Source organism: Passer domesticus, chromosome 3 (genome assembly GCF_036417665.1).
Source record: "Passer domesticus isolate bPasDom1 chromosome 3, bPasDom1.hap1, whole genome shotgun sequence".
In the NCBI taxonomy this organism is placed as follows: Eukaryota; Metazoa; Chordata; class Aves; order Passeriformes; family Passeridae; genus Passer; species Passer domesticus.
The window spans coordinates 71,566,789-71,593,995 of record NC_087476.1 but is presented as its reverse complement, the minus strand read 5'-3'; the positions used below and the strand labels follow the sequence as shown (position 1 = coordinate 71,593,995).

General features: G+C 39.7%; 1 protein-coding gene and 1 long non-coding RNA gene across 3 annotated transcripts; one reads left to right on the top strand and one right to left on the bottom strand.

Moving 5' to 3' along the window:
- Positions 1–102: 102 nt before the first annotated feature.
- Positions 103–23,985, top strand: TSNAX (translin associated factor X). Of its 2 annotated transcripts, none has more exons than XM_064413855.1 (6): positions 103–184; positions 1,885–1,995; positions 4,063–4,177; positions 5,848–5,978; positions 20,465–20,592; positions 22,174–23,985. In XM_064413855.1, exons 1-6 carry the CDS (start codon positions 169–171, stop codon positions 22,546–22,548), a joined length of 876 nt encoding a protein of 291 aa, XP_064269925.1. In that variant the 5' UTR covers positions 103–168; the 3' UTR covers positions 22,549–23,985. The 2 variants fall into 2 exon arrangements, with proteins under 2 accessions (XP_064269925.1, XP_064269926.1); XM_064413856.1 differs by lacking the exon at positions 103–184 and adding an exon at positions 591–1,150.
- On the bottom strand, positions 4,383–26,512 carry LOC135296904 (uncharacterized). Its single transcript, XR_010358921.1, has 6 exons — positions 26,325–26,512; positions 16,047–16,216; positions 13,842–14,684; positions 9,538–9,701; positions 7,069–7,155; positions 4,383–4,682 (listed from the first exon to the last, which is right to left on the bottom strand). It is a non-coding gene; the product is annotated as an uncharacterized LOC135296904 (long non-coding RNA).
- Positions 26,513–27,207: the final 695 nt, after the last annotated feature.

The following is a 27,207-nucleotide window of genomic DNA, read 5'->3' as shown; positions in this document are numbered from 1 at the left end:
GGGCGGCGGGCCGGGCTCCTGCCGCCTGTGTGGCGTTTCGCCGTCAGGCAGCCGCGGGCGCCCCTCCATGACGGCGGCAGGGCGGGGCGGCGGGCGGCGCGGCGGGGTCCTGGCGGCGCGCGGGGCGGCTGGGGGTTGCCGGGGGGACGCGGCGGCGGCGGCTCCGCGATGAGCGGCAAGGAAGGTGATGTCCCCTCCCCTCCCCTCCCCTCCCTCAGCAGACCGAGGCCTGTGGAGCTGGGGCTGGCGGAAACAGGGGGAGGCCCCGCGGCTCGAAGGGGACGGGGGTGCGGGGCCTCTGCCGTGCCCAGCGGTGCCCTTGGACTGTGCCGTGAAAATGGCCCTGGGAGGGGCCGCTCCTCCACGGGTGTCACTGCCCTTGCCTGCCTGGGTGCCCCGCCTTCCCGCTGGGTGCCTGTCGGGGTCTGTATCCCTGGGGATGGAGAAGCAGATGCCACAGAGGGGAGCTGAGTGTGTGAGGCCTGTAAAGCACTTGTGCTGGCTGCTCAGTATAGTGTGTGTGTATATATGTGTATAAAATATTATGTATGTAGCAATATATATATGTGAAATATATATTTTCACAGCTTGCTCTGCTGCCTGTGTGTTGGTTTAGCCCTAGCAGTGACAGAATCAGAGTCACAGAGCAGCTCAGGCTGGAAGGGACCACACGGGATCATCTGCAGGGTGATCCCAGAGCACCTGGCCCAGGGTTGTGTCCAGGTGGTTCCTGAACATCTCCAGTGAGAGAGACTCCACAGCCTCTCAGGACAATCTGCTCCAGTGCTCCGTCACTTGCACAGTAAAGTTCTCCCTCATAGTCAGGAAGAATGGAATTTCCTGTGCATTGGTTTCTGCCTGTTGCCTCTTGTTCTATTGCCTGGCACCACCGAGAATCACACAGACCTCCCTTCAGCGCTCTTTCAGGGGGTGCATTTAATGCTTTAAACTGCTATAGGAAAAACAAAGTCCTGAACTCATGTCCAACAGAAAAGAAAAAAATATTTGCAGTTTCCTCTTTAAGAAAGTAGCTACGCCCACTTCTTGTTTTGGTTTGGGATAATAAACAATTAAGCGGAAACATTTTAAAATCCAGTGTTCCCTCGGTTCTTCTTTTAAGGAAATTGAGAGAACTCCACGTATTCAAAAGGTATGCCTGTATCCAAGTTTACCAAATTTTTGGCTCTGTTAGGAGCAGTGTCCAGCTGTTATCAAAAGGAGGGAGAGAGGAATGGTTGACACATGGGTGACACACTGAGTTAGTCCAAGGTGAAGGAAGGATAAAAGGAAGAAACAATACAAGGTGTAAATCGGGAGTAAAACGTAGTCCAAAAGGGGTGAGTTCTGGGTGTGGGTCTGAAAAGAAGGGGTAAGGAAGAGGCACATGAAGCAGCAGAAGTGAGCAGCTACATTCAGAGAAGAACCTGGTTAATGGGCAGAGTGTAAGGGCCTAAGCTGCACTGCAGGAGTTAAACCTGTGTACCTGAATAGGGGTAGTCTGCTTAAATTGTGCCTTACTTCTTCTTTGCGTTAGAGAAGACCCGTGACATAAATCACAGACTTCATGCCACCATTCGCTTACAGCAAGAAAACATAAAAGGGTGTGAAGACCCAAAGACCTTACAAAGAAAAGGCTTAGGTTCCTGCCATGCTCATCCATTGAAATGGATTTTTTTTCCTAATTTTCACTAGCAATGTGGTAGAAGAAGTAACATGATAATATGAAGCTGGTGTCGGTTGATAATAAGGTTCATCCAGTTACCTTATTCTGTCCTGTAGAATATGATTGCTGCCAGGAATGCTCTGAAGACAGCATTCTGGTGCTCCTTATGCTCTGGCAAAATTATTTTTTAATTTTTTTTTTTGGTGTCTACTATTTAATAGGATCAGGTGGGTTCAGAAAACGGAAGCATGATAATTTTCCACATGGTCAAAGAAGAGGAGAAGAAAAAGAGAATGTTAATCCACCTTCAGCTTTGATGAAGTCTTTTAAATGTAAGTAAGCATTTTGAAGATCAGATTTTAAAAATGTGGTGTAGAAATTGCTAGGAAGTTATTAGTGAAATAAACCAGCTCTCTCTGAGGAAGAGACTTGAAACTAATTCGACTCATACTCCATACCTTTAGAGCTTAGTGTTCTGCATTTTGTGCAGTGAAGTCCTGGGAGTGGGATTTTGCAGAGCTCTGCCTGGTTCACGACTTGCTCCTGTTTCCATCCCCTCAGCATCCCAGGGAATGCTGTTCCCCCTGCCCTCCTCACTTGTGCTGAGCCTGATGCTGAGCAAATTGCACAAGTGTTCATCCAGGCCAAAGGTGACTGGGCCCTTTGGTGACAGAAAACTGTAGGATCTGCAGAGGTGTAATAAAAAATCTGAGCCACAGGGGCAACAGCAGGAGATGGTGACCTTTGGGAAACTGAGGAGGCTCTGACCTTGGCTGTAATTCACAAATGACTAAGCTACTGAAATGTAAATCTGGATGCATTGTTTCAAGAGTTGGTAGTTGTTTATACCTGCACTTAAAAAAAAAAAGACTTTAACTAATATAGACCTTCATGTAGTCACTTTATTAACTTTGAATGCCTTTTAAGCATTAACATATATTTGAAGTTATTTAAAAAGGCAGGTGTAAACTTCCCTTCAGCCAAATTGTTTTTAGAGGATTTTTGACCAAACCAGATTTAAACTCCAGTAAATTTAAATTTCTTATTAGATAACCCCTAACAAAGCAAAGCTGACCTTCAGAGATGAGAAGCCTTGACTGAAGAAGGAAGGAGATTTGAGAAAGGGAACAGATTAATTCTTGTTGTAAAATTTCCCTATGCCACATATTTTTTATGAAGCTAAGAAGGGTAAAATATAAGCTGGCTGGCTGCTTTAGATGGTTAATGTGTACTTCAATGTCATATAACTTCCTGGCTTTTTAAAAAATGGGTGTTTATATTTTTCTGTGTAAATCAGCTTGGCAGATGATTAACCATGACCCCTGAACTTTGCCTAGAGAAGCTGTGGCTGCCCCATCTCTGGAAGTGTTCAAGGCCGGGTTGGAGGGGGCTTTGAGCAACCTGATCTAGTGGAAAGTGTCCTTTTGGACTAGGTGGTCTTTAAGGCTTCTTTCAACCAAACCACTCCATCATTTATATTGACTATTGTATGTACACTTGCTCTTGAATTGAGTAGAGCAACTGTACTTTCAAGTTTAATTTTTCACTGTTGTGAATATCAGTTAGTCATAAAGTTGTTACTACTTCCAATTCAAAACAGTTCTTTCCGTCCCTTCTCATGACATCCATTCATCCGTGTTTGGTTAATTTCAGAAACAATTTAAGGGACATGGTTTCTTCAAAGTTTTTTAAAGATCCACTCTTAGTAAACATTCATAATATTTGACTTCAACACCGGATCCACTTCCTCTCTTCTCTGTATTTATTGTAGTTAGAGAGAACTAATATCAGCAAGTCAGAAATTTTATTTCAAGTAATTGATCTCACTTTTCTTTAGTACTTCTAGTCCTTAGGGATATTAAAATACTCAACTTCTGGCCAAGTCTAGCTGGGATGTGAAAGGCAACCTTTCTTATAACTAAATGGTGCATTTTGAACAGTATATGTGCCTTAGCCAGATGCTTTTTATTTGGTTGGTTTAGGCACTGGTGAATCTTACTAACAAATGATTGTAGGGGTTTTTTTTTCTTATTTGTTCTCTGAATTGGGGTGGAATTTGCAGTCTGTTTCCAGAGCAGCAGTATTGTGGAATAGATTTTATTAGCAAAACCAAATATTTTACCTTAAAAATTGTTTAGGCTGCTTTAAGGCATCATCAGGATTGATATCTACTTAACCCGAGTTATTAACCAAAGGTGGCATTAATGATGAATTTTGCAGCTCTGGCAGTGATGGTGTCTGCAGCCGTGCCCCACACAGGGACAGCCCACCTTGGGGAAAGGTGCCCAGGGGCAAGGCTGGTGGGCTCTGCAAGGAGTTAGTGCAGCACAGGTGCTTTTCTCTTGCCCTGCCCTGTGTTCATGTGACAATTGGGTTTGCTGTAATGATTGACTCCACAGCGTTCCAGCTGGAGCTTGACACCAGGCACGATAAATACGAACGGCTCGTGAAGCTCAGCCGGGATATAACGATCGAAAGCAAAAGAACGATATTCCTGCTCCACAGGTTCATCAGGTGAGTCACACTGAGTGTGAAAATGTTCATGGAAACATACAGTCTGCCTTGCAGTGTTGTCTGTGAGTAACAGCTGCAATGTTCTGTTGAGAGGAATTTAATTAACTTGCCATAAACATCCTTTAAGGTGGATGTGAGCTAATGAATGCACACTCCAGTTAGAGAATTAGAAGATGCTGGTGCTGGTTCAGGTTTCTGAGTTGGTTTTATTGGTTTATTAAACCAGTGTAAAGCAGTAGAGTGAGCAGCAGGTGAGAGCCCTCCAGCTTTCAGCAAGCTATGAGAGAGGAGTTATGCACCCTTCCTTCAGGTTACTTGCCCGGGCAGTTCTGTCACCATTTTAGTTGTTGCACCCCTACCCGAGGTCATCAATGCAAATAGGAGGTGACCTGGGGTCTGTTTATGTAAATAGTACAGCTGGATAGGCTTCTGTGTGAAGTTTTGAGCCTCCATATGTTTTGTGTTCTCATAAGCCTTCAAGCAACCTTTGGGAGCCAGAGACAAGCTAGAAAAGTAACAGGAAAATTTGAAGCTTTGCTTAGCCTGCTGTATAAAGTGTTTGCTGTATGTGACAAGCACTAGTCTTGCATGTTATAACAGCTCTCCCTGTTACTTTTCTTTGTAATTTCATTTATATTAATTTGCATTTTGTTACCTATCAATATATTTATGTTGAAGTTGTAACTATCCATAGTTGCAGTTATAAATGGAGATTATGAAGTTGTCTGCTCTTTTACTTGGCTTTCTTCTGCAAAGAGGTACTGTGATAGTTCCAGTAACCTCTACAGCCTTGCTGTAAGTAACTACTCCCACTGCAGGGGCTAGGTAGCTGGGAACTTGTGGAGGAAAGAACAACAACAAAGAACTGCTCATTACTCTGAATTTAAATTCCTATTTTATAAGGCATTCCTGGTTTTGTGAGTGGAAGTTTTCCATGCTGTATTTTGTATTTCCTTCTTCATTGCTTTTCACAATTATTGTGGCTTTAATTTCAGTAAATTTTACTGTTTGCTTTTAAATATTTTCTTGAGACCAATTAATCAGTAGTTCCTTAAAGAGACTGTAAACTAATATACCATGTGGATTATTTAGGCTCAAGGGAGGAGAAATTTAAAGGAAATTAGAGTTTAAAGGAAATTAGATAAACTAAATTTTAAATGCCAAGTATATGTTGTGATTATGAATCAGATATTTCAGCTGTTTCTAAACAGCATAGTCCATAACTACTTTCTTAAATAAAAAACAACACATGTAGAAGTACATGATGTATTGTATTTTGCAATACTGTCAAGTATTGCAAAATATTAATTTTTTTAAAGAAGTTGAAGGACTTCTGTAAATACTGCTAGTTTTCTGGAATATTTTTTGAAGCCTTTGTATGTGTTTCTCCTTTTTCTTACTCAAATAATAATCATGACTGCAATCTGGAATAAGCCTCATATTACCAGAACCCTGACTAGTTGATTATTTTCTTGGTAAGAATTGACAGAATTTCAGAATCTGCAATAGGTATCTGTAAAAGTTAAACTGTTTCTCATTCTAATATCAGTTTTGCTTTTTCTTGAACCAGTAAAAATTTATTGATTAGTAAAAGAAAAAGTGTATTTTTTTTTTTTTACTGTTTGTTCATGCTGGAAACTGCTCTTTCAGTTTCTGTTTTATGATTGCAGTGCTCCCAATGGGGAAGAAATACTAAGTGAATCTGAAGTCAAGCTGGATGCTGTCCGACAGAAGATCAAGCAGGTAGCACAAGAACTGATTGGAGAAGACATGTATCAGTTCCACAGAGCTATATCTCCAGGTAAATCATTTAAAATGAGGAAAAGTGTGCAGTTTTGAACTAAGCTTATTTTCTGTTTATGTAGCAATACTTCCTCTTCATACTGCAGGTCTGAATTTGTTACATTTCTGTGGTTATAAATCAGGACTCAGGTTAATCTTTGTTACTAGCAAAGATAGCTCTGCTATTAGAGAAACTATTGTCCTACAGTTTCATTGCAGTTTAAAGGAAGATGTAAATGAGAGTCTACAGCTGGAACAGTTTGGACCCTGCCCTAAACTGAAGCTGGGAGCATTTCTCACAAATGTACTGGCTATTGTTCTCTGATTGAGAGGAATATATGTAGCACACTCATTTGCCCCCCTGAAGGGTTGCAATTTCAAAGAGGAGAGCGGGACCAACTGTCTTGTGAAATTATCCATTTTGAGTGATAAAGTGGTTTCAATTTGATAAAGTTAATGAATTTAAATCCTTAGTTTAGCATTTTCTTTCTTCTAGGCTCAAAATGTGCTTCTGTCTCTCTGTTACAAGCATTAAATCAGTTTGTGTGTTTCAGTCACATCTTTTTCTGCTCCTCTCTGTAAACAGCAGTCTTTGCTAGCATTCTTGAGATATTAAATCCCAGTTCGTTCATGACTCTTGCTGCCAAACTGTATTTCTTTGCTGACTCCTTGCTGACAATCTGAATATTACCTGAAATTGTTATGCCTTGGTTCTAGCAACACATGAGTAAAATATGTAACTGCTTCTTTGACATCTTAGTCATGGTATAAAAGTGTCTGGTGTTTATCAGTCTCATTTTAAACAATTAGGAATTGTGTATATCTTTCCTTGTTTGAGCAAGACTTTTTCGGCTGATGAGAGCTGAAGATTTGTCCTGAATTATTTAATTGTTTAAAAATGTCCATAAGATTGATTTGATTAACCAGCAGCAAATACGTGTCTGTACTTTACAAGACAAAAAATGCTTAAGGTAACTTGTACTCATCTCTTACACAAAATTTGGTGTAAGAGTGACACAGGTCTTGAGTCTCAATTCAGCAATTTGGAATGGGAAGGAGCATGCTCTGATAGTCCTCAATGGCTCTGATCAATTCCACTGTCCTCTTACCTGTGATGCATTGGGTTGCTCAAATTAGATGTAAATAGTTTCTCTTAGTACCATTTGATGTGTTTTGCTGCTGTTTATAGCCAAGTACTGTAGTGACACAATGAAAAGAGATAATTCAAAATGCTGACACTACAGATGAACTTAAACTGTGAACAATACTATTCAAAGTATATTATGAGTATCTTAACACATTAAAACTGTCTTTTGATTTTCATTTTAAGTACTGCTTATAAAAGCTGAGAATTCTTGCAATTCAGTTTTATGAACAAAAGTTTTTGAAAGCTTCACTGTGACCTGTAAAGTTTGTTTGAATAACCCCTGAAGTTTGTAGTCCCGTGTGAGTCATATAATGCTATGTATAGAACAGCAGTGTTTGAGCTCTGCTACCTCATGGATCTTTGTGAGACTCTGTGGTGCAAGCCATCAGCCATGCCACGTGAGTCAGATTCTCACAGGGTAACCACTTACTCTGCATCAGCTGCCTCACCTGAACTGACTGTGTTTTGTTTGATATGTGTCTTTGTGGCAGTAAATTCAAAGAGGCTTACCTGCCTCTAGTTCTGCTGAGGAGCAATTGGCCTGGAATTAGATTCACTCATCTCACACATAAGAGAGTATACCTATATATAGGTATACATATGGAGCAGACATATGGAAAGTTACTGCACAATAACTTCTGTGTGTATCCATCTTCTTATAAAACAAGTAAGCAAACCTGATGCTGGTTTTCTATATCCAGATTCTCTCCTCTTAGTAAAAAAAATTACTGTTTTTGTTTCTTAAAAAAAAAATATTTTCAGATATCAAAAGCTAAATTTCTTTTTTTCGTGAAAGATACCTAAACTTAAGCTAGCCGTAGCAATCTGAAAATAAAGAAGTTAATGAAAAAAAGTCCTGTTCAGCTTTGCTTTCTGTATTTGGTAAATACACACCGTCAGCTACTGATTTTCCTGCGTAATTTATTTCTGACTTGTGTAAAGGTAGTCATTAATACCAGAATAGACCTGAATAAACTGTTTAGAAAACAACAGCAAGTATTGTGTCAGGAATAATTCAGAATTTTTAATTGTTTTTTCCTGTGTTGTAAATCTCAGCCTCCTAAAATGACTAAGATGTATTTGTCCGTTTTAGAGCGGGATGAGTTACTCTAGGGGAGGTTAGTAGTAGTGGAAGTAGTTAGCAGAGGAAGTTAGAGACCTGATGTGTGTGTATGATGACTCAGTGCCTTCACAGTTGCAAAACTTTTAGAACAGAACAGGCAAATTCAGATGGAAAGAACCTACAGTGTTTTTCACCTCCAGTGAAAAAACCATCCAGTGCCACTGCCTGACCACTTCAGGGTTGACCAAAAGTCAAAAAAAGTTGTTAAGAGCATTGTCCAAATGCTTCTTCTAAACACTGATAGGCTTGGGGCATCAACCACCTCTCTAGGAAGCCTGTTCCTGTATTTGACCACCTTTTCAAAAGAAATATTCGTGCCTGATGCAGCTTAGAGCCATTCCCACCTGTCCTGCCACTGGATGGGACAGGAGACCAGCACCACCTTCTCCACTTCCCCTCCTCAGGAACCCGTAGATTGCAATGAAGCTGCTCCTCAGCCTTGTCCTTTCCAAACTACATAAGCCCAAAATCCTTAACTGCTCCTTATAGGACATTCCTTCCAACGATTTCACCAGCTTTGTCGCTCTCCTCTGGATGCCTTCGGGGACCTTCACATCCTTTTTAAATAGTGACACCCAGAACTGCACACAGTGGCATGTATGGTAGCACATCCTTAGTGCTTACATGGAACTTGGGGTGAGATTGTCATAGAATGAAAGAATTTTCATACTACATTCTTAAGAATAATTAAGAGAATGAATCTTATTGACATCTCAAGGTAAAAAGAAAGGAGGGTAAGAAGGTATTAGTGTGCTAAATAAGGGAGAGAAAAAGTAGACTCTGCTATCTTTCCAGCAGTCAGGTGTGGAATCTCTCAAATACCTGAACTTCGCAGTTTTTTTGGACAGAACTAAGGGGTACAAATACACAACCCCCCAGTGCATTTCTGAAGTTAGAACTGGAAATAACTGTACTTTTACTTTTTCCCTCTCTTCAGATGAGGTAAATGGTGAGTCTGCGCACTCCCATCAGTTGTATAATACTTGGCCCTAAGATCTTCCTGTTGTTTCTGTAATTAGGTATTTGTGCCTCATTAAGAAGACTGTTTATAAAATCCAACTGAAATAAGTTGCCTTTATTCTATTTTGGTACATCATCCACATGATCTGCTTATGTTCTAGCTCCTCTGCAAGGAAAGTTTGTGCCAGCTGTTGCCCGTAGTGCATGCTTAGTAAGGGAGTGTTAGAATATACCTGTGTGTCACTGGGAAGACAGGGATTGCTTTTAGGCATTGTGTAAATGAGCTTGTGTGCATAAAACAAGTATAAAATGCTAACTTTCAGCCAGACCTTTACTTTTTACTCTTACCTTCGCTAAATCCTCTGCTCTCCAGTTAGTCATTGGGATGACAAAAAAAAGGAACATGCAGGCTTCAAGACATGTAGATCTTGATTGTGCTGAAGCTGGGATCAAGGAGGTGTCAGAGATGTGAAGATGCTTGATGTCAGGATCATGAAGCTGAGATAGAAAACCTAGAAACAGGAAGAATGAATGGACAGTTAGATGAAGAGCAGCTGGGAGAGGGAATGCTTTATTCCACTTGCCCACCACTGTTCATGAAGAAATGTAATTGGGGGTTGAAAAGTGATAGGAGTTAAGAATGTTACTTTTAGTTTTGGTTTTAAGTCAGGTGTTCTTTAATTGTTGGTTTGCTTTTTTCCAGTGGAAAAAGCTTGCATGTCTTGTTGAAAATAAAAGTAACTAAGAAAAGGGCTAGGTCTTGGTCTTTATGTATTTCCTAGGGCTGTAAGTCTTGAGCTTCCTTTAACCTAGTTTTCAACTCTGATTTTGTACTTTAAAGAAATTCTGGAGAACTAGTTAAAAATCTTTTTATGAACAAAAACATTGCCATTAAACGGCTTTTTTCTTCCAAAAAGAATAAAGAAACACTTATGTCCCATATCTCAAAAGCAGCATGTCTAATTAACCTCAAACTTCCTAAAAATATTCTCCTTTGTCTTGAAACCAAACATGAAACATCCTCCTGTTCCCCACCCTACCTCGAACAGAAGGAGTAAAAGGGTTCAAAATTGAGCTTATAATAGAAACCACTGTAGCAGCCTTAACTGGGGAATCATGATTGTCTGCATAATAAAGCTGCCTAATACATATTTTATTCAGTGTAATATCTGTTATCCTATAAATAGAAGAATGCTATGAATATTATGCTTGGGAATATTGTTTGCCACTTGTAATTGTTAAATGCTTTTTTTGGGGTTACTCCAAGCAGTTGTTCTTTTGACTTGAAGATAAAACAATTCTGGCAGAGCACTAAAGGAGTTTCGTGCTTTCCCTCATTAAGAATAGTGCTAATGGCACGCAGGACGTTTCCCCAAAGGACACTTGCATGAGCTCAAACACTGAGTATAGCACTAATTGAACAACAACAAAAACTGATGACTGTTTTCTACACGTTTCTTAACAGTACAGATTGTCCCAGGGGATGATTAAACAAGCAAACAAAGAGATACTGAAATAATGAAGTCTTTTTTTAATGCAGAGCTCTTCATTTGTTATGTTAGAATGTTCTGCTTTGTTGATGTTTTTAAAGCTTTACTTTTTGTAATATAGAATTCCTGCTCCTTTGGCCTGCTTTGCAGTGTATACCTTATATATCCTGTGAGGAAATATGTACTCTTTCTTTAAAATTGTTGAGAGACACTATGCAAAAAAAGGACTGAATAAGATTGTATGGATTTTTGAAAGGAAGGAAGGAAGAACATTTTCTGGATTTTTTTTATTTGTATATACATATGTGTTTAAGTATTTTTATATATGTGTTTAACTCTCAGCTACTGAGGGAAATATCAACAGTATACAAAAAAGTTCTGTATGGAACGTCATGACAAGAAAGAAGTGCTCTGCAACATGCGTGGGGTCCTACACTTCTGCTACACCAACCCCACGCAGTGCTGCAGGCTGGGGGAAGGGCAACTGGAAAACTGCCTGCTGGAAAAGGACCTGGGGTTTCTGGTCTGCAGCAGCTGAACATTATTCTCCAGTACCTGCCCAGGTGACCAAGAAAGCCAGTGGCATTCTGGCCTCTATCACCAACAGTGTGACCAACAGGATCAGAGCAGTGTTTGTTGTATTTGCTGTATTCAGCACTGGCTGCACCTCAAGTTCTGTGTCCAGTTTTGGACCCATCACTAGAACTTTGGACACTGAGGTTCTGGAACGTGTCCAGAGAGGGGCGATGGAAGAAGTGAAGGGTTTGGAGCACAGATCTGCTGAGGAGTGGCTGACAGAGCTAGAGATTTAGCCTGGAGAAGAGTAGACTCAGGAAGGACCTCGTTGCACTTTACAACTGCCTGAAAGGCAAGTGTAACCAGGTTGGTGTGCTCTCTTCTCCAATGTAACAAGAAATAGGCTATGAGGAAATGGCCTCAAGTCACTCTAGGGGAGGTTTATATACTATATTAAGAAAAATTTAATCATGGGAAGGGTTGTCAAGCACTGGAACAGGCTGCCCAGGAGAGTGATGCAGTCACCATCCCTGGAGGTATTTAAAAGACATATAGATGTGGCGCTTAGAGGCATGGTTTAGTGGTGGCCTTGGCAGTGTTGGGTTAGTGGTTGGATTCAGTTGATCCTAAAAGTCTTTTCCAACCTGAAAAATTCTATGATTCTATGTTAGGATGTATGTAATTATTCAAAGTATGTTCTGAATCGTCTCTGCATAAATGCAAAACTTGTGTACTGCAGAGGGAAAATTAAGGACTGCTCAATAAGTTGGCACTGTGTGGGATTTTTAACATGACTTTGTTAAATGAAATCTCTAGCTATTTGGGGACTTTACTCAGTTTTTTGGCCCTTAAGACGAAATATTGAATGGGGAGCCTATAATTCTTGTGGAGTTTCTTAAGTGGAGTGATGTGGGGTGATGATGGTAGATGGAAGTGGAGCACTGTTGGCTGACCTTTGCTGTGTGCCTGTGCTTGCAGCAGTGGTGAGTGGAGTGCTGCGCACAGGGAAGCTCATTAGCTGTTTATCATGTCTGCACTTGCTCTCAATAGGATTAGATGACAGGGCTGTAAAATGTCAGCACCTTGTCAAAACTATTGCTCTGTGACTGCTTCTGCTGCTGATGATGCAGGAAATTCTGTGTAAAAGTTCAGCACTGACGCAGTCTAACACATCATTTGTCTTGTGCAGACACTATTTGTATTCTGAGATTGATATAATGGAGCTTATTTCTGTCTCCTGCCTTGTGCCATTTAGAGTCACTTGAGGCATCTAAGATATTGCAACAAACTGCATTGCTCAACTGGACCAGGCCAGTTAAGTCTGTGTGGATGAAAAGGAAATACTTCAATTGTGCTAGAATGCCAATTTCTAACTGCAGTATGTTGGACAACCAGACAGGATGCTGTAAGAAATGCTGTGGAGATGAGTGGGGTCTGTCCAAGCAGGCCAGCTTTAGATTACTGATGATTTAAGTAACAACATTTTTTGGGTATTGTATGAAGGATTTTAATTAGAATGCAAGCTAAAGGAACTATCTTTGTAATGAATTCAGTGTTTACTTGGCTTTAGCTTTTTTTTTTCCTTAGCTTTTTAACTCAAAATATGGAAATAACATACTCAGATTGTTCTACCTTTGTGAACACACATGTATTTCTGAAATAATATCAAGGTACACAATATCAAGGATATAATATCAATGTACTGTTCTCCATATCAGGAACAGTATAAGTAGAACACCTGTTTTTTTTTTTTTTTTCTTGAGAAAGCTTAAAAACTGTAATTAAAATAGATGGCATATTTAATTTTAAGTTGGTTGTAGAAAGGAAAAGCTTTGTACTGCAGGAAGAAGGTATCATGAATTGTAAACGTCTCACCCAGGATGAGACCTAAATACACCTAAAACTTGAAAGGAAAGCTGACCATGAAGGAAGCAATCAGGTTTATGCAAGATGGTGGGAAAACACAGTAACACAGGAACAGGATGTGACTGAAGAATTAATCTCTTGCTGTTGTAGGTGAGGGGTAAAATGCCAGAAATGGAAACAAAGTTTCCTGATTATACTGGAAAATTAACAGAATTTTCAGTGAATAAGGTTATGGTTATCAGATACAATTTTGTTAATTTCTTTCTTTCTGTTTTGTTATTTTCTGTTTCTCTGACTCATATCCCTCCTTGGTCAAACTGGTTTGATTTTTTTTTTCATTCTGCAAGTTGCCCATTTGAAATTTGATACCTTCAGTTAGTTGCATTTTGCTGCCCTTTTATTATTTTTCCTAAGTTCTTCTAAGGAAAAGGAAAAAACAGCGACTGCAAAGCCTCTCACTTTGTATTTTCTGCTGCAGTTTTTTGTATGTCCATACACAAAAATTAAAACAAACCTACAAACATGAATGCAAATTCTGACATGAGCAAACTGGGCATGCACTATGTGAGAATTGATTATCAGCTCATCCCTGAATGAGATGTAAATTCAGCAGGAGCAGTTCAGAGCAGCAGAGGTCCATGAGAGAAGCTGTGTAGAGTCTTTTAAAGATGCATGCCATGGGTCAGCATGATCACAAAGATTCTCTTCCTGCTTCTCACTTAAGATCTAACTGTTCTAAAGTCCTGCTGTACTATTATGACAAATACTGTGGTTACTCACATGACAGCCCGAAACTAGTGACGTTGTTTGTCTTCTAATTCAGTTTCATAGCTGGCAAATGGAGGACACCTTGTTGTCTGGCTCAGGAATTTTTTTCAACCCTGCAGTTATTGACATTAGTGATTCACAGACCAGATCTCTCCAGCCTTTGCAGGAACCAAGTGCAGCTTGAACATAAGAGAAGTTAAAAAAACAATCTATGAAGCTTTTTTGTTTGCTTATTTAAAATCACACAGGAGAATGTGTCATAGAGGGACTCCATTCCAAGAAGAGACGGGGATAGCGCATCATGGTTTGGTTTTTGTTTTGCAGTCGTGTGGGGAGAAATAGAGGTTGGCAAGTGGTGAAGTACCTTTGTGCCATCTCACAGATCTGTGTTTATGAGGACAAATGGCCACTATTGGTTCTTCTGATGTACTTATGAGTTGAGTCTGTTGCATAGAAACAACATCACCTCAAGAAGAACTTTCACTGTGTTTTGAACTGCAGAAGCTGTGTTGTGTTAGGTGCTCTTTCTTCTTTGATCATTAAACATCCTGGCTGAGTCAGAGCTTCCTTTCTTTGGTATCTTGAACACTTACCCTCAAGACTTCCAGCAGTGTAAAATTTGCTGTCTGACTGAATGACTTTTAAAATTCTGTATTAATTATGAAGGCAATTGGGGGTAGTCAGAGAGGTCAGGAAGACTACTTGTCACAGGAATAGTTTTTTTAAGAACTTATGTAAAACATTGGGTGCTCTTCATAATTACTACATTTGGGGCCTGTGAGTTGGAATGAAATCCCAAACTTCAGAACAAAAACCTTGATTACAAAAGTAAGCATGGAACATCCTTCAGGTCTCCTAGTAGAAGCAAAATAAAAGTTTGTGAATTTCTCATGCACAATTATTCATCTGCAAAAAGTCCTATCATTTGTCATAAGTCCATTTGTTTTTAATTATAATATAAAAAAGGCTTGATTCCCTGCTCTCTGCAATGAGAAATTAAAATATTGTTTGCATTTCTTTGAAGGGTTTTTATGCCTGTTTGGAGAAATAATTTAACTCTCACAGGCACCTGTCTGATAGGGAACTTATATTTGTTTCTGTAGTTTTTGGGGGAACTGACTAATCTTGGTATTGCCTTTTCCCCTGAAGTGTGTATTCAACTTTAAATAAAGTGCAAACAATATTAACACTTCAGTATCTGCAATACATCGCTTCAACACATACAACTAGAAAAGAATAGAACTTTTTGGTGGTTGTGGATGTGTCAAGTAGCAGCTGACTAATGAACAAAGCATTCAGGGCTTTACAGAAGAAATTTACATTATTTTAAATATTGATATAATAGTAAACTGACTCAGCTTTTGAATTATTACTGAGTGAATAGAAAAATGTATTTTTCCAAATATGTGAGCTCATATAGACTTTTGTTCTAGTACTTTTATTTGTATTTTTTAGTTAGTACTATTTTATAAAATCCATCCCTGACTGGAATTACTCTTTTAAGCCATTTTCACAACAGGGTATCCGGAGCATTCCTGTCTGTGAGGAGAGCTGGCTTTATCCTCTGTCAGTGTATGTTATAAAATTAACTTTTGACTTCATGCTCACAATCAGCAAAATGCTTTGATTGTTTCATAGCCTCAGTTTAAGTTTAATTACTAAAGTTTTTACCCCCTTTGCCAAGAAAAAGACCTCTGAATCTTAGGAATTGTTGTCAAGTATGCAGAGAACTTTAAAGGAGTAGATTAAGGTGTGAATTACCAGTTTCATCTTAATAGGACACTGGCTTTGGTTTTTGTATTAATAGTTTCAACTGATGGTTACTTGTTTGCTTATTTCACTTGTTCTCCCCTTTATTCATCCATATGCTTCTAGAAACAAGTTAAGTTTACCATGCTCCCCATATTCTGCATAATTATTTCTCTGTTTGGGATTTCCACAAGACTATAACTTTTTTTTTTTTCCCCCCTGGATTATGGCAGGGATTTCTGTGTTTTGGTGGTGGGGTTTTTTTTGTTTTTGTTATTGCTTGCTTTGTTTTTTGGAGGGGGAGGAGAAAAAAGGGAAGTTTTTTTTCCTGTGTTTGGAGTTTTTTAATGACAATGTAACTTGCAAACATGATAATAAGATAGAACCTTGTTGGTGCTGTTTTGGTTTTATAATGAATCAGCAAGCAGGTAGTTTCACATGACTTGGCCTGTAAATAATGTGCCCCACCTTTCATGCAGTGATCCTGGAAGAAGCTTGCTGGCTCTATCTTCCTACCATCTTTCTAGTGGCTGCTCTTGCCTGTGATTCCTGCTGCATGGCTTAGGGGAGGAGCTGGGTGAGAGAGCACAGGCTTTTGTCTATCTGCTTGTGTCCACACCATCAGCACAGGTTCCTCTCTAAACAAAAAGACAGAAACAGGACAAAGGATAAAAGAAAATGAATTTGGGAAGAAATAGGGTGAGAAGCAGCTTATTTGAGAAGATGGCAGGTGGCACTGGCATTGCTAACCTTAACAACTTAGAAGCATGAAATCCTTTTGAACCTGTTTTGGAGCTGTTGAACTGAGATTTAAAGGAGGAAATGAAGTAGCAAAATTTCAGAAGGAAACTTTCACCTCTTATTTGATCTGTCATTCTGGGTGGAAGCTTCCATGCATGCATGGATGCATGCATATCTCAGGTGGAATTAGATTCTGTTTACCCTAATATGACTCCTGCAATTAAGTAATTTCAATTATTTACTCATTCTTTACATAGAACTAGCTTTTCCTCTGTCTTATACATTCATTTGACTCTTGGACTGAGAGCTCCAATTACTTTTTTTAAAATTATCTTTTCATTTAAGAAACCAAATTTCTTGTTAAGTTTCTTAGGGTGACTGCTTTTTCTTCTTTCTCAGATCTTGCATATGTAGCTAAAGAAAAAGGTCTTGAATATCAGCTGGCAAAAAGTGCTCAAATTTTCAGGCAGAAAAATCTTTATTTGTAAATGCATACTCAGAAGATATCTCAGTGTAGCTATGTAGTTCTTGTGCAGAAAGTAAGTTTTTTAAAACAGAAGGGAGCTGCTACACTGGGTCACTGTCACTTATAAGCCAGTTCTATAGAATAAATGTAATAAAATATCATAATACTTAAGCAGGTAATTTTTTACCTTGCATCTGTGATTTTAAGAGGTATTCGTAAAAATAATACAGTGTTTTTAATTGGTATTTTTGTCCATGTACTACAAAAAAACCCAAACCCATAAAAGGCAGTCTTACAAACTATTCTATTACTGGCAGCTCAATCCATAAATAAGCTAATTTTGGAATAAATCCAAAACAAGAGCATAAGGGGAAAGGTATTGTTGGATGGTGTAGTGAAATGGGATGGGGTTTTTCACCTTGGGAATTATTTGCTGAAAATAGCGGATGTCCTACCATTAAGCTAAAACATAACATGTTTAAACATCCTTCTACCTGCACATGGAAATACCTTATTTCAAGGTCTTGGCTCATTGAAATATCATATTGTAGCTACTTCTGGAAGAAGAACTTATTTAAAAAAAATTAAAAAGAAGAAAAAGTAAAATACTAATTTTTTTGCAAAATAGTCATGAACAGGATTTGTTAGCAGTCTATTTGTGATGGTAACTTCAATTGAGGTTTGTAAGGCTTACTAAATAGGGGAGATAGATTCCCTAATTTTGAGAAGGTGACAGTAAATGGCAAATAGACTGTGTGCAACACTCACATGGTGGTGTTAAACAAAGGGAAGGAGCGCAAGGCTGGAACTTGCCAGCTAGAATGGGATGGCAGGAGGAAGCAAAGGTCTGTGTGTGTACATACGTATAAATATGCCCACATTAAAAAGTACAGAAAGATAAAAGAACAGAGGAGCCAAACAATGGAAAAGGACAAAACATGTATGAAGTAGTAATGTGGAGTGAGTTGAAAGTGGGAGATCTGACTGATTGAGGAGACTGTTTACCAAAAAGTTTGAGGGCTGATTTGATCTCTCTCAGAGCTGTGGAAAATGCCAAGTTGATTCTTCATATGTGATAGTCTTCTCCAGAGATATCAGAGGGAGATTCTCACAGATGTTGTCATGTTGAGTGCTGCTGTATGGCTTTTTCTGTGGTAGCTTACAGCTTATCCACAGAAAAAGCCAAAATTTCATAATAGGTTACTGGTCCTGTTACATCAGAAGGTAAGTCAGGGAAAGAGTGAGTGATGAAATCTACTTCTCTGCAGCCTGTGAAGTTATTTATCTTAAGAGATCCTGAGTAGCTTTTATCTAGTGTTTTTCTATTGCTCGTGCCCAGAATGCTTTACCTGAATTCTGTTGATTAAATTATGGTGTTTAATTGCCTTGCCAGCTCTGTGTTTGTGTTCTGGTTTGTGAACCGCAGTGTTGAGTGTGAGTTTGGTTGCTGCATATTTGTTCTGCTTTTCCCAGTGCTGCTGTAGAGTACTAGAAAGGAATTGCCATTCTGAGTTGCTTCTGCTCAAATACATATTTAAAAGGAAAAAAAAAATAGGTCACATATCATGTTTTTGTGGTAGTAACATGGAAAGCCTCCTACCCCCTGATTTTTTGGGATATTTCCACACTCATCTGTTATTCAAATCTATCTTCTCTTCTTTTTGATTTAGACTATTTCTTTGATCCAGGTGAAGTCTAAATTTGCTTCTTTCTGCATACTTCTATAAGCTGAAGTCCTGACACTGTACAGGTCAGTTGAGGGTATTAAAATTATTCTAATGGAAGCAGGCTTCTACTTCTTGGTTACCCGTGGTTACAACCTCATTTTCTCACTGACAAAACTATTGTCTAATCCTGGCCCTCTTGCAGCATGATACCTATTAGCGTCTCTTGAGGTGAGGTCATCCCCTTAAAATGGCTCTGAATAGCTGTGCTAGAACCATCTCTGTCATGTGTCTGCTCCTTTAATGTCCTCTTTGGGCATTCTCTGTTCAGGGGTCAGATATACACAGCATTGAGTTTGTCTCTACAACTTTTTTTAGCTTAGTACTGCTGTGGCTTTTTGTTCCAGCTTTGTTTCTGCCTTTTTTTCCACCAACGGTGCCAGCTTCAGCTTTCTGCTATGAACTTTTCTCACGTGCTTCCCCCAAATCTGCTCTCTGCACATAAACTGACAACCTGTGAAATCTCTGAACAGTCAAACTTTTTTTTTAGATCTCACCTTTGTTGTAATGTCACTGTTGAGTCAGAGATGATACATGATCAGAAGGTAAAGTGGCAAAAGCCTTGTTTAGTTCATCCTCTCTTCTTCTATAGCTCAGTTTGCTACAGGTGGACCTGATTGGTCATTTAATCAATACATTTCACATGATTAGTTAATTAAAAAGATACCCATTTGTGTCTTGTTAAGCAATCCTATTGAAAACCGGATTATTAGAAAAACACCACCTGCAGGTTGTTTTAATATTTGGCTGTCACTGTTTATCTCCAGCTCCCTAAAGCTTCCCAGGCCAATTCTGGGAAAACTTATCTAGCTTTCTCTTTCTCCAGGCTGTCACATTCACAGTAATGCATAATAAAACCACCATCTACTATAAGTAGGTTGTTAGAGAGAATTGTGGCAGGTAGCTGTAGATGGCATAACAATCTGGTATAAACGACATTTGTTATTCCATCTTTTATTCCCTTTCCAACACACCAACTCCTTTTGTCTCCCTGCACACCTTAATTTCAGAGTGTAAGTTCTTTTGGATAGAGCAGTTATTCATGTATTCATAGAATCACAGAACAGTTAGGGTTGGAAGGGACCTCTAGAGATGACCTAGTCCAACCCTTCTGCCAAAGCAGGATCACCTGTTAGTCTTCTTATTGGACATCACAATCCTGTCTGGTTTGTTTATTTGCTTATTTATTTATTTATTTGGTCTGGAGAGATTTGTAACTACATATGCTTTGTCTTGAATGTGAATTTCACCAAACCTGCATATTTTAAGGAGTCTGATTCTCACACAATGGAGAAGTGGGAAGCTCAGTTTTAAACAAGTATCTACTCCAAGTCCTCCTGGACAGGGTTGCTCTCGATCTGTTCATCCCCCAGCCTGTGCTGATACTGGGGATCCCCTGACCCCAGTGCAGCATCTTGCACTTGGTCATATTAAACTTCATGGGATTCCCATGGACCCAACTTCTCAAGCTTGTCCTAGTCCCTCTGGGTGGCATCCCATCCTTCAGGTGCATCAACTGCACCACTCGGCTCATTGTCATCTGCAAATTTGCTGAGGGTGCTTTTGATCCCACTCTCTGTGACATTAATGTAGATATTAAACTATACTGGTCCAAGTGTGAGCCCTTAGAAACATTGTGGGGAGCTGATCTTCAGTATGGTTCTGAGAATACCATGATGCTTTATATAGAAATTACAGAAGGTTCTGCATGAAAAATGCAGATGGAGTGAAAACTTGAACATGTTTGTCTGTATGCTTGGTCTGACTTTAATGCTTCAGAAACGTGCTATGTTAGATTGTGTTTCAGTGTTATTTTTGGGTTATGTTAATTTTCACTTTTTGCTGGTAGCCTTCAAATAGTCTCACTTAAAAGGTTTCCTAAAAACGAAATAATTGTAAGCATGGATTATTGCTGGAAAGTTGGAAGCATGAGCTTGTTTCTGCTGTTTTTGCAGGACTTCAAGAATATGTTGAGGCAGTTTCGTTTCAGTATTTTATCAAAACACGATCTTTGATCAGTGTTGAAGAGATCAACAAACAACTAATATTTACAGCAGAAGACAGAGAAGAAACAACAAACATGGTAAAAGTTTTTCTTTTCTCAATTGACAAACATCTTTCTGGGATAGAAATGCAGTGAGAAGGCTTAGTCACATTTTTGGCATCTGATTAAATAAGACCAGTTAGTGGAATGGATTAGATAGACATGTTCAAAACATGCCTTTTATTCTGATAAGTAGTAAACTAAATCTGTGGGATACAAGTTTATAAATTTCACATCGTTTTTATTCAGGGCAAACTGAACTCTTTCTGATATGGCAAAAGATCCAGGACAGTGAAATGCTGGCTAACAAATGTAGCAGAGAGATTTTTAGTGCCTGGGGCTGTCTCTAAGACCTTCTGGTGTATAGTGATGTTGCAGAAGTTGGAGGACACAAACAAGTCCAAGGCGGGATGAACTCCATGACTGAAATCTTATTGAACTCGTCACTGGAGGCACTGTATTTGACTTGTGTATATGCCTTAGCTGCATCATTTGTAACTCCCCTGGAGCTGATTCCTTTCAGAGGACAGACTGGTGTCCCATCATACCTTAGCCCTAATGCAGTATCTGCTTGACTTGACTTGTCTGTACTCCTAGCCTGCCCTAAATGGCTCATAAGGATAAACTACTGTCACCAAACACAGTAACCTGGGTGCAGTTTGATTGTTGACAGAGGACAGCAGTGATTTAGTAGCAATCTACAGAAGTGCACAAGCAGTTGAGGTGCAGTATACAGTAATGCTGCTTTAAATTAATTCCTGAGTTTGCTTCTGCTGAAGAGATTCTGCTGTAAAGCACTTCTCATTCTTTCTTTATTCTCTTGGTATGATATTTGCAGAGAAGCCTTATTTTTAGCTTATTTCACCAGAGGTACCAACTATGAAGTTATTAACCCCAGCGTGCATGCCTCTGACCAGATCTGTCAAAGATAGCATATTTGAGTAGATAGCATATTGTGGGAACAAGTGAACAGAAAGAAACCTGCATTGTCTCCCACATTACCAATATTCCGGCAATAAAAAGTATTGGAAACTTGGATATTGGAGCAAACTTGTAGCTTTGCAATGGGTTTGCTTCATGAAGATTTTTGTTTGTTATTTAATAAGCTCAGTTGATATAAAACAGATCTGAGAATACTATGGCTACTTGTAGAGAATATATTTTGAAATTCAAGACACCATTATGAAATTATATTATTTGTTTTCATAATGCAGACTATTTTTGACTGATTTGCTAACTTTGGACCGACTATTTAGGAAAAAAATCTATCAGGCTGAGATCTGTCAAATGAAAGAAAACCCCAAACAACTGCAAATAAATGTTGCTACAAAGATGTGGTAATTCTGCTTGCAAATATAGATGGTAGAGTTAGGGAATGTTTATCATACTTGCTAGAATGAAAATGACATCTCAAGTAGAAATTACCTTCTTATATGGAAAGAGATTAGTACTGGAAGGAGATTAGTACTTCTGAAATCAGACCATGTGGAAGTGCCATGCAATTTAATTTTCCAAAATGTTTTAAATTTCTAGTTATGTTAGATGAGTTAGCGTGTTGAACCATTACAGATGGCATTCTCACACTTTTCTGTACTGGACTTTGTTCCATTCTGTCCCCAGACCTCCAATTCCCATGACAAACAGCCCCATACGTGGAGCCTGAAGGTAACCCCTGTGGATTACCTGCTGGGAGTGGCTGATCTGACGGGAGAGCTGATGCGGCTGTGCATCAGCAGCGTTGGGAACGGGGACATAGACACGCCCTTCGAACTGAGCCAGTTCTTGCGTCAGATTTACGATGGGTTCACTTTCATTGGCAACACCGGACCTTACGAAGTCTCAAAGAAGCTCTATACCTTGAAACAGAGTCTGGCAAAAGTAGAGAATGCCTGCTACACATTAAAAGTACGGGGATCCGAAATCCCAAAGCACATGTTGGCTGATGTGTTCTCCACCAAAACGGAATTGATTGACCAAGAGGAGGGGATTCCCTAAAATTGGGAAGCTCTTGCTACTCAGAAGAGAAGAGGACCTAGAGAAAGCTCTCTAGTTACGGTTTGTGGGGTTTTGACCCTCTCAAAGCTTTTTAGGTAGAGACATTTTTAGTTTTATCTATGAGAAGGCTGTTTGCAGTGGTAATTTGTAACCAAAAATACCTTTTATGATGTGCAAGAGAAGAAATGTTTGACTTTGGCCTCTTGGTATGGAATTTCCTGTATTGCTCCATTGTATCTTCTTTCAGAATGACCAAAATTTCCACTGCACTCTACTACTACTCTACTAATGACAGTGACTGTCATTTGTGTGACCCAACGCAAACAGTTGTTGGTGCAAGTTTTCATCAAGCAGAGCAGTAGAAAAAAAATGGTTGGGTGCTGTTTTTTATCATTATCCATAGGTTTCTGCTGACCTATTTTCTGAGTATTTGGGTTCTGTACTCATGTCACACCTACAACAATGCACCTGTGTAAGTGCACCCCTTGACTTGAGACTGGGGTGGTCTCAACAGTGCCATGTAATTCAAGTTTTCTCTGATTTGTGCTTTAAACTATGAAACTTAAGTCAACTTTTTGCCAATTGATAATGAAGCTAATTGCACCAGGTAAATACTACTGTCACCTGCCATTTTGGGTCTCTGTTAAAACTGAGCTCCATTTGAGCTAACACTGGTTCTTCACAGTTTTGAGATGAGCTAGGAAATCCACAGAAAATAATTGTGGAACGTATTGTTTTACATTTTTTGTAATACAGTTTAATGCAAAATCTGACATATTTCTGTTTGTAGACAAAAGAAGTTGTCATACAAAGTATGTAATTTGGTGTTAGGACAAGCAGTTTTTGGCCAGAACAAATGTGTTGCAATGCTGGAAGTTTGTTCTCCATTGTTTGTGCTGCCCTGAGGACCTCCAGTGGGCTTGAACTGGTATAAGTGGAAAAGGGCTAGCCAAGCTTTAAATATGTGTTAGCAGGAACTATATCATGTGCATGTTCCTGTGGAAAGGAAATTGCAAACAGAAGTAAGGCAGTCATTCTGGTTTCCACATTTATCTTTGAGGGGGGTATGTCACTGTTGGCAAAAAATCAGGGCTTTATGCTGGTGTCTGAGGTTATGAAAGTCTGATAATGTACATAATGCTAAAGGAAAACAGATAAAACAACATGATCTCTAGACTCCAGGAAATAGGCCTCCCAACTGCAATTGAAAATACTGCATGTTTTTTATTTCCACTTCCATATGCTGTGATACTGCCAATACTTTTCCCATGAGCATATCCTGAGTAGCTGGAATCATCCGATATATGGATAGGAATGGGTAAATACATTTCTGTCAAATTTTTCCATTGTTTCCACATAAAGTAGTATGGGGTGGATTGAAAAAGGGTATTTTTCCTATTGTTTAATACTATTTTTTACAATAAATTTTGAAAAGTAGTCACTGCTCTGTGTTGGTCCTTTTGCCTGTGTAGTCCAAGTGGTAAATTATGGTGCAAGTTTCCCACCGTGAAGGACTTCACTTGGAAGCTTGGATCCATTCCTGTATTCATACTTTCATGGGCACTTTCTAATGCTGAATTTTTTTTTCTCCCTTAAGTTTATTCTGTGGTGTCTAAAAACTAGTTAGTATAGAAACTTCATGTGAATCTTTTGAGTGGAAAAAATGCAAAGGATTCAGGTGACAAAGCAGGTATATCCCTGGAACAAATCTGCAATAGTACCATCCATGTTTCTACGTCTCAACTTTGTTTTCTGGGTGTTTTTTTTTTTTTTTTTTTTTTTTTTTTTTTTTTTTTTTTTAATCCTGATGAGAGGAAGGGAAAAAAGGAGGCTAGTTGCCTAAAAGGAATCGTTTTGGGGTGTCACCCTCTCACTGAGATGCATACATCTAGCATTTCAGTTGATGCAGCTACAGTGCAGTTGTGCCTCTTTTGGCACACTTAATTTACTGCAAGTCATTGCCTGTTTAGTGTAAGTGTGTGAAGTGAAAGCAGATACTGTTAGACGTAGTGTGTGATATTAAACAGAGGTCTGTCTCTTGTCTGTCCTAGCAGCTATCAGGGGGAATTAAAAAATGTTTATGGCACAGTTTGAAATGGATGAGATGAATTTCAGCACATTGCACTGCTTGGCTGACATTCTGCTTCTAGCCATGGAATGAGCACACAGTGGCCACCACTTTAGTCAGCTCCTGCTTTTATACAGTCGTTCATTATTTTAAAACTACAGATGTCTAGAAAGAGTACTTTTTTCCCCCTGGCAATGTTTAGAAGTAGATGCTCTTTCAACTAGTACATACTGGTTCTAATGATTTTGAGATTTAAATTTTCAGTAAGGCAAGAGAAATTTTTTTAATGGCAGACGATTTCTAAACTTCAGGCTGCCTGGTCATAATCAAAAGCTGTGAATTTCTAATAAGGAGCAAAGTGTATGTGCGGTGTATTAAAACATGTATTAAAACACCAGCACAGATGGGAAGTAGCTAATGGCCTGAAAACCTCCTGCTCAAGGAAATATTTTCCCCAAAAAACAATTGCACTGTAGCTATTTGAAAAGTGACAGACATTTATCAGCAAAACAAGCTGCTAAACAAGCAATGGCAATTTTCCCATTTCTTATCCCATTACTCTGTGGAGCTATTGATACGCTTGGTCTGCAGCCAGAACAGGACTACGTCATAGCAGATGTTTCACAAGGACAGCTCTGCGTGCTAAAAATCATCTCTCTTTCTGGAATCTCCTTTCTCAGAAATGATTTTTCTTTATGGATTCACTTTTTTTCCTGAGTGTTAATTTTCAGTAAGGAAAAATGCACCCGCATTTAGCTTTCCAGAACTGCCAGAGAAGTTATGCAAGAGAAACTTCCTGTTGATAAGACACATATGTCTGTCTACTTAAACTCCTGCTTACTTGGATGTTCAGTGAGTTTATTGAAAATCAAAAGAAAAAGAAAGAAAATAAACTGCACCTTTTGTAATATTTAGCATATTAGGTGCTTTATAGAATCCAGACCAGATTCTGGCACTGCCCTCAAACAGTTTGCAGTTTAAGAGTAGGCAAAAGGTCAGCCAAGACAAACAAAAGCAAGATGGTAGAAAGGGGAGGGGATAAAGTAACAGGATTTTTACCAGAAGACGGTCTGTCTGTAGTAGTAGGGTGGTTTACCACTTCCCATTTTGGAAAAGAAGCTTGTCCAAACTTACGGAAGTCTGCAGTGTGACAGTAAAGGGTTAGTTGAGAAGGGTGAAGGCAGTGGAGAGGCAAAATGGAAGGAAGTGAGGTAGAGACAAAGGGGGGAAGAGTGGCAAGGAGTGGGACAGCATGGAGGAAGAGCAGGCTGAGGCACAGGACAGCGGGTGCACATGCAAGGAGGGTGGGACTGGAGAGGACGTGGGACAGGAAGACAGCCCTGCAAGGAGTTGGAAACAACACTTTGAAACCAAGTGACTCAGCTATAAGAGAGACTTGGAGTTGACCAAAGGAACTGAATTTAAAATTACCACAAGGTCCCCAATGCATTGATCTAGCCTTGGGCTAGGGGGCACTTGATTTCCTTTGCAGCTGAGAACCTGCAGGTCCTGGACTGAGCAGGGTTTGCAGGCTTCCAGTCATGCAGTCACTAATCAACAGGCTCTCAGTTCCCATATGACCCAACTTGCCATTCACATTACCTTCACTCCCACACTGGTAGCCACAAACCTTGATGTTTGAATTGCCATCATCTGCAGCTGTTAGAGACATGGTTAGATACAGTTTTTAACATAAAGGAATGCTTACGGTGACCACAGTTTCCCCTTGTGTGCTGTTTGCGTGTCCATTTCGCTGGCATTGCTGCTTCAAACCCCTCTCTGTTTCTTCCCTTCTTTACTTATCCTTTCTCAGGCTGTACTGTTCTTTTGAGCCATGGCCCATGTCCAACCCATGGTTCAGTCCTTTCCATGTTTAGCTGGAATCCTGGGGTAAAATGTGTCCGTGCAGGAAGAGGAATCGATCGGTTTCTTAGGTAGGGTTGTCTGCTCGCACCTCCAAATTTGGGAGTAGTGCTCTGACTCTGAGGGGAGAGGTCTGGTATTCCTGCATTCGGATAAGGCCTGGTTCGTATGTCCTATGGCAGCCATGGTGCCATGTGTCAGGATGGGTGGGTGGGCGGGCAGATCTCATGCTGCTTTTGCAGGTGAGCAAACCTCGGTTATTCTGAGGTTTGCAATCATCACGAGCCAAGGAAAATTGCCTACAAACATGAAAGAAGGTTCTTCTCCAGTTCTGAGGAAGGTTGTCTTTGAGGAGTATGATTTTCCACAAATTCTACCTCTTTTTACCTCACCCATCATCCCTTTGAAAGGCCTATTTGCAGAATGTAGCAGAAGAGACTTGCTCATGACTTCTTCTGGAGCCAGTTGGTGCCTCCCTGAACGCTGGCCAAGAGTGATGTGATGGTTCCTTTCTCAGCTCCTCCCACAGGCCAGGCAGGCTGGCTCTGGTGTCCCTTCAGCCATCCGGGGGGGCTGAATTCTGAGCCTGCACTATTGGATCTTGCAGACCAGTGACATGTGGGTTCATCCTCTTTTTTTTTTTGTCCCCCCTAGTGTTGTTGTTTTCATGTCATGCAGATGTTCATTCCTCCTAAAGAAAGACTCTATTGTGTGTGCTCTACTCCTGC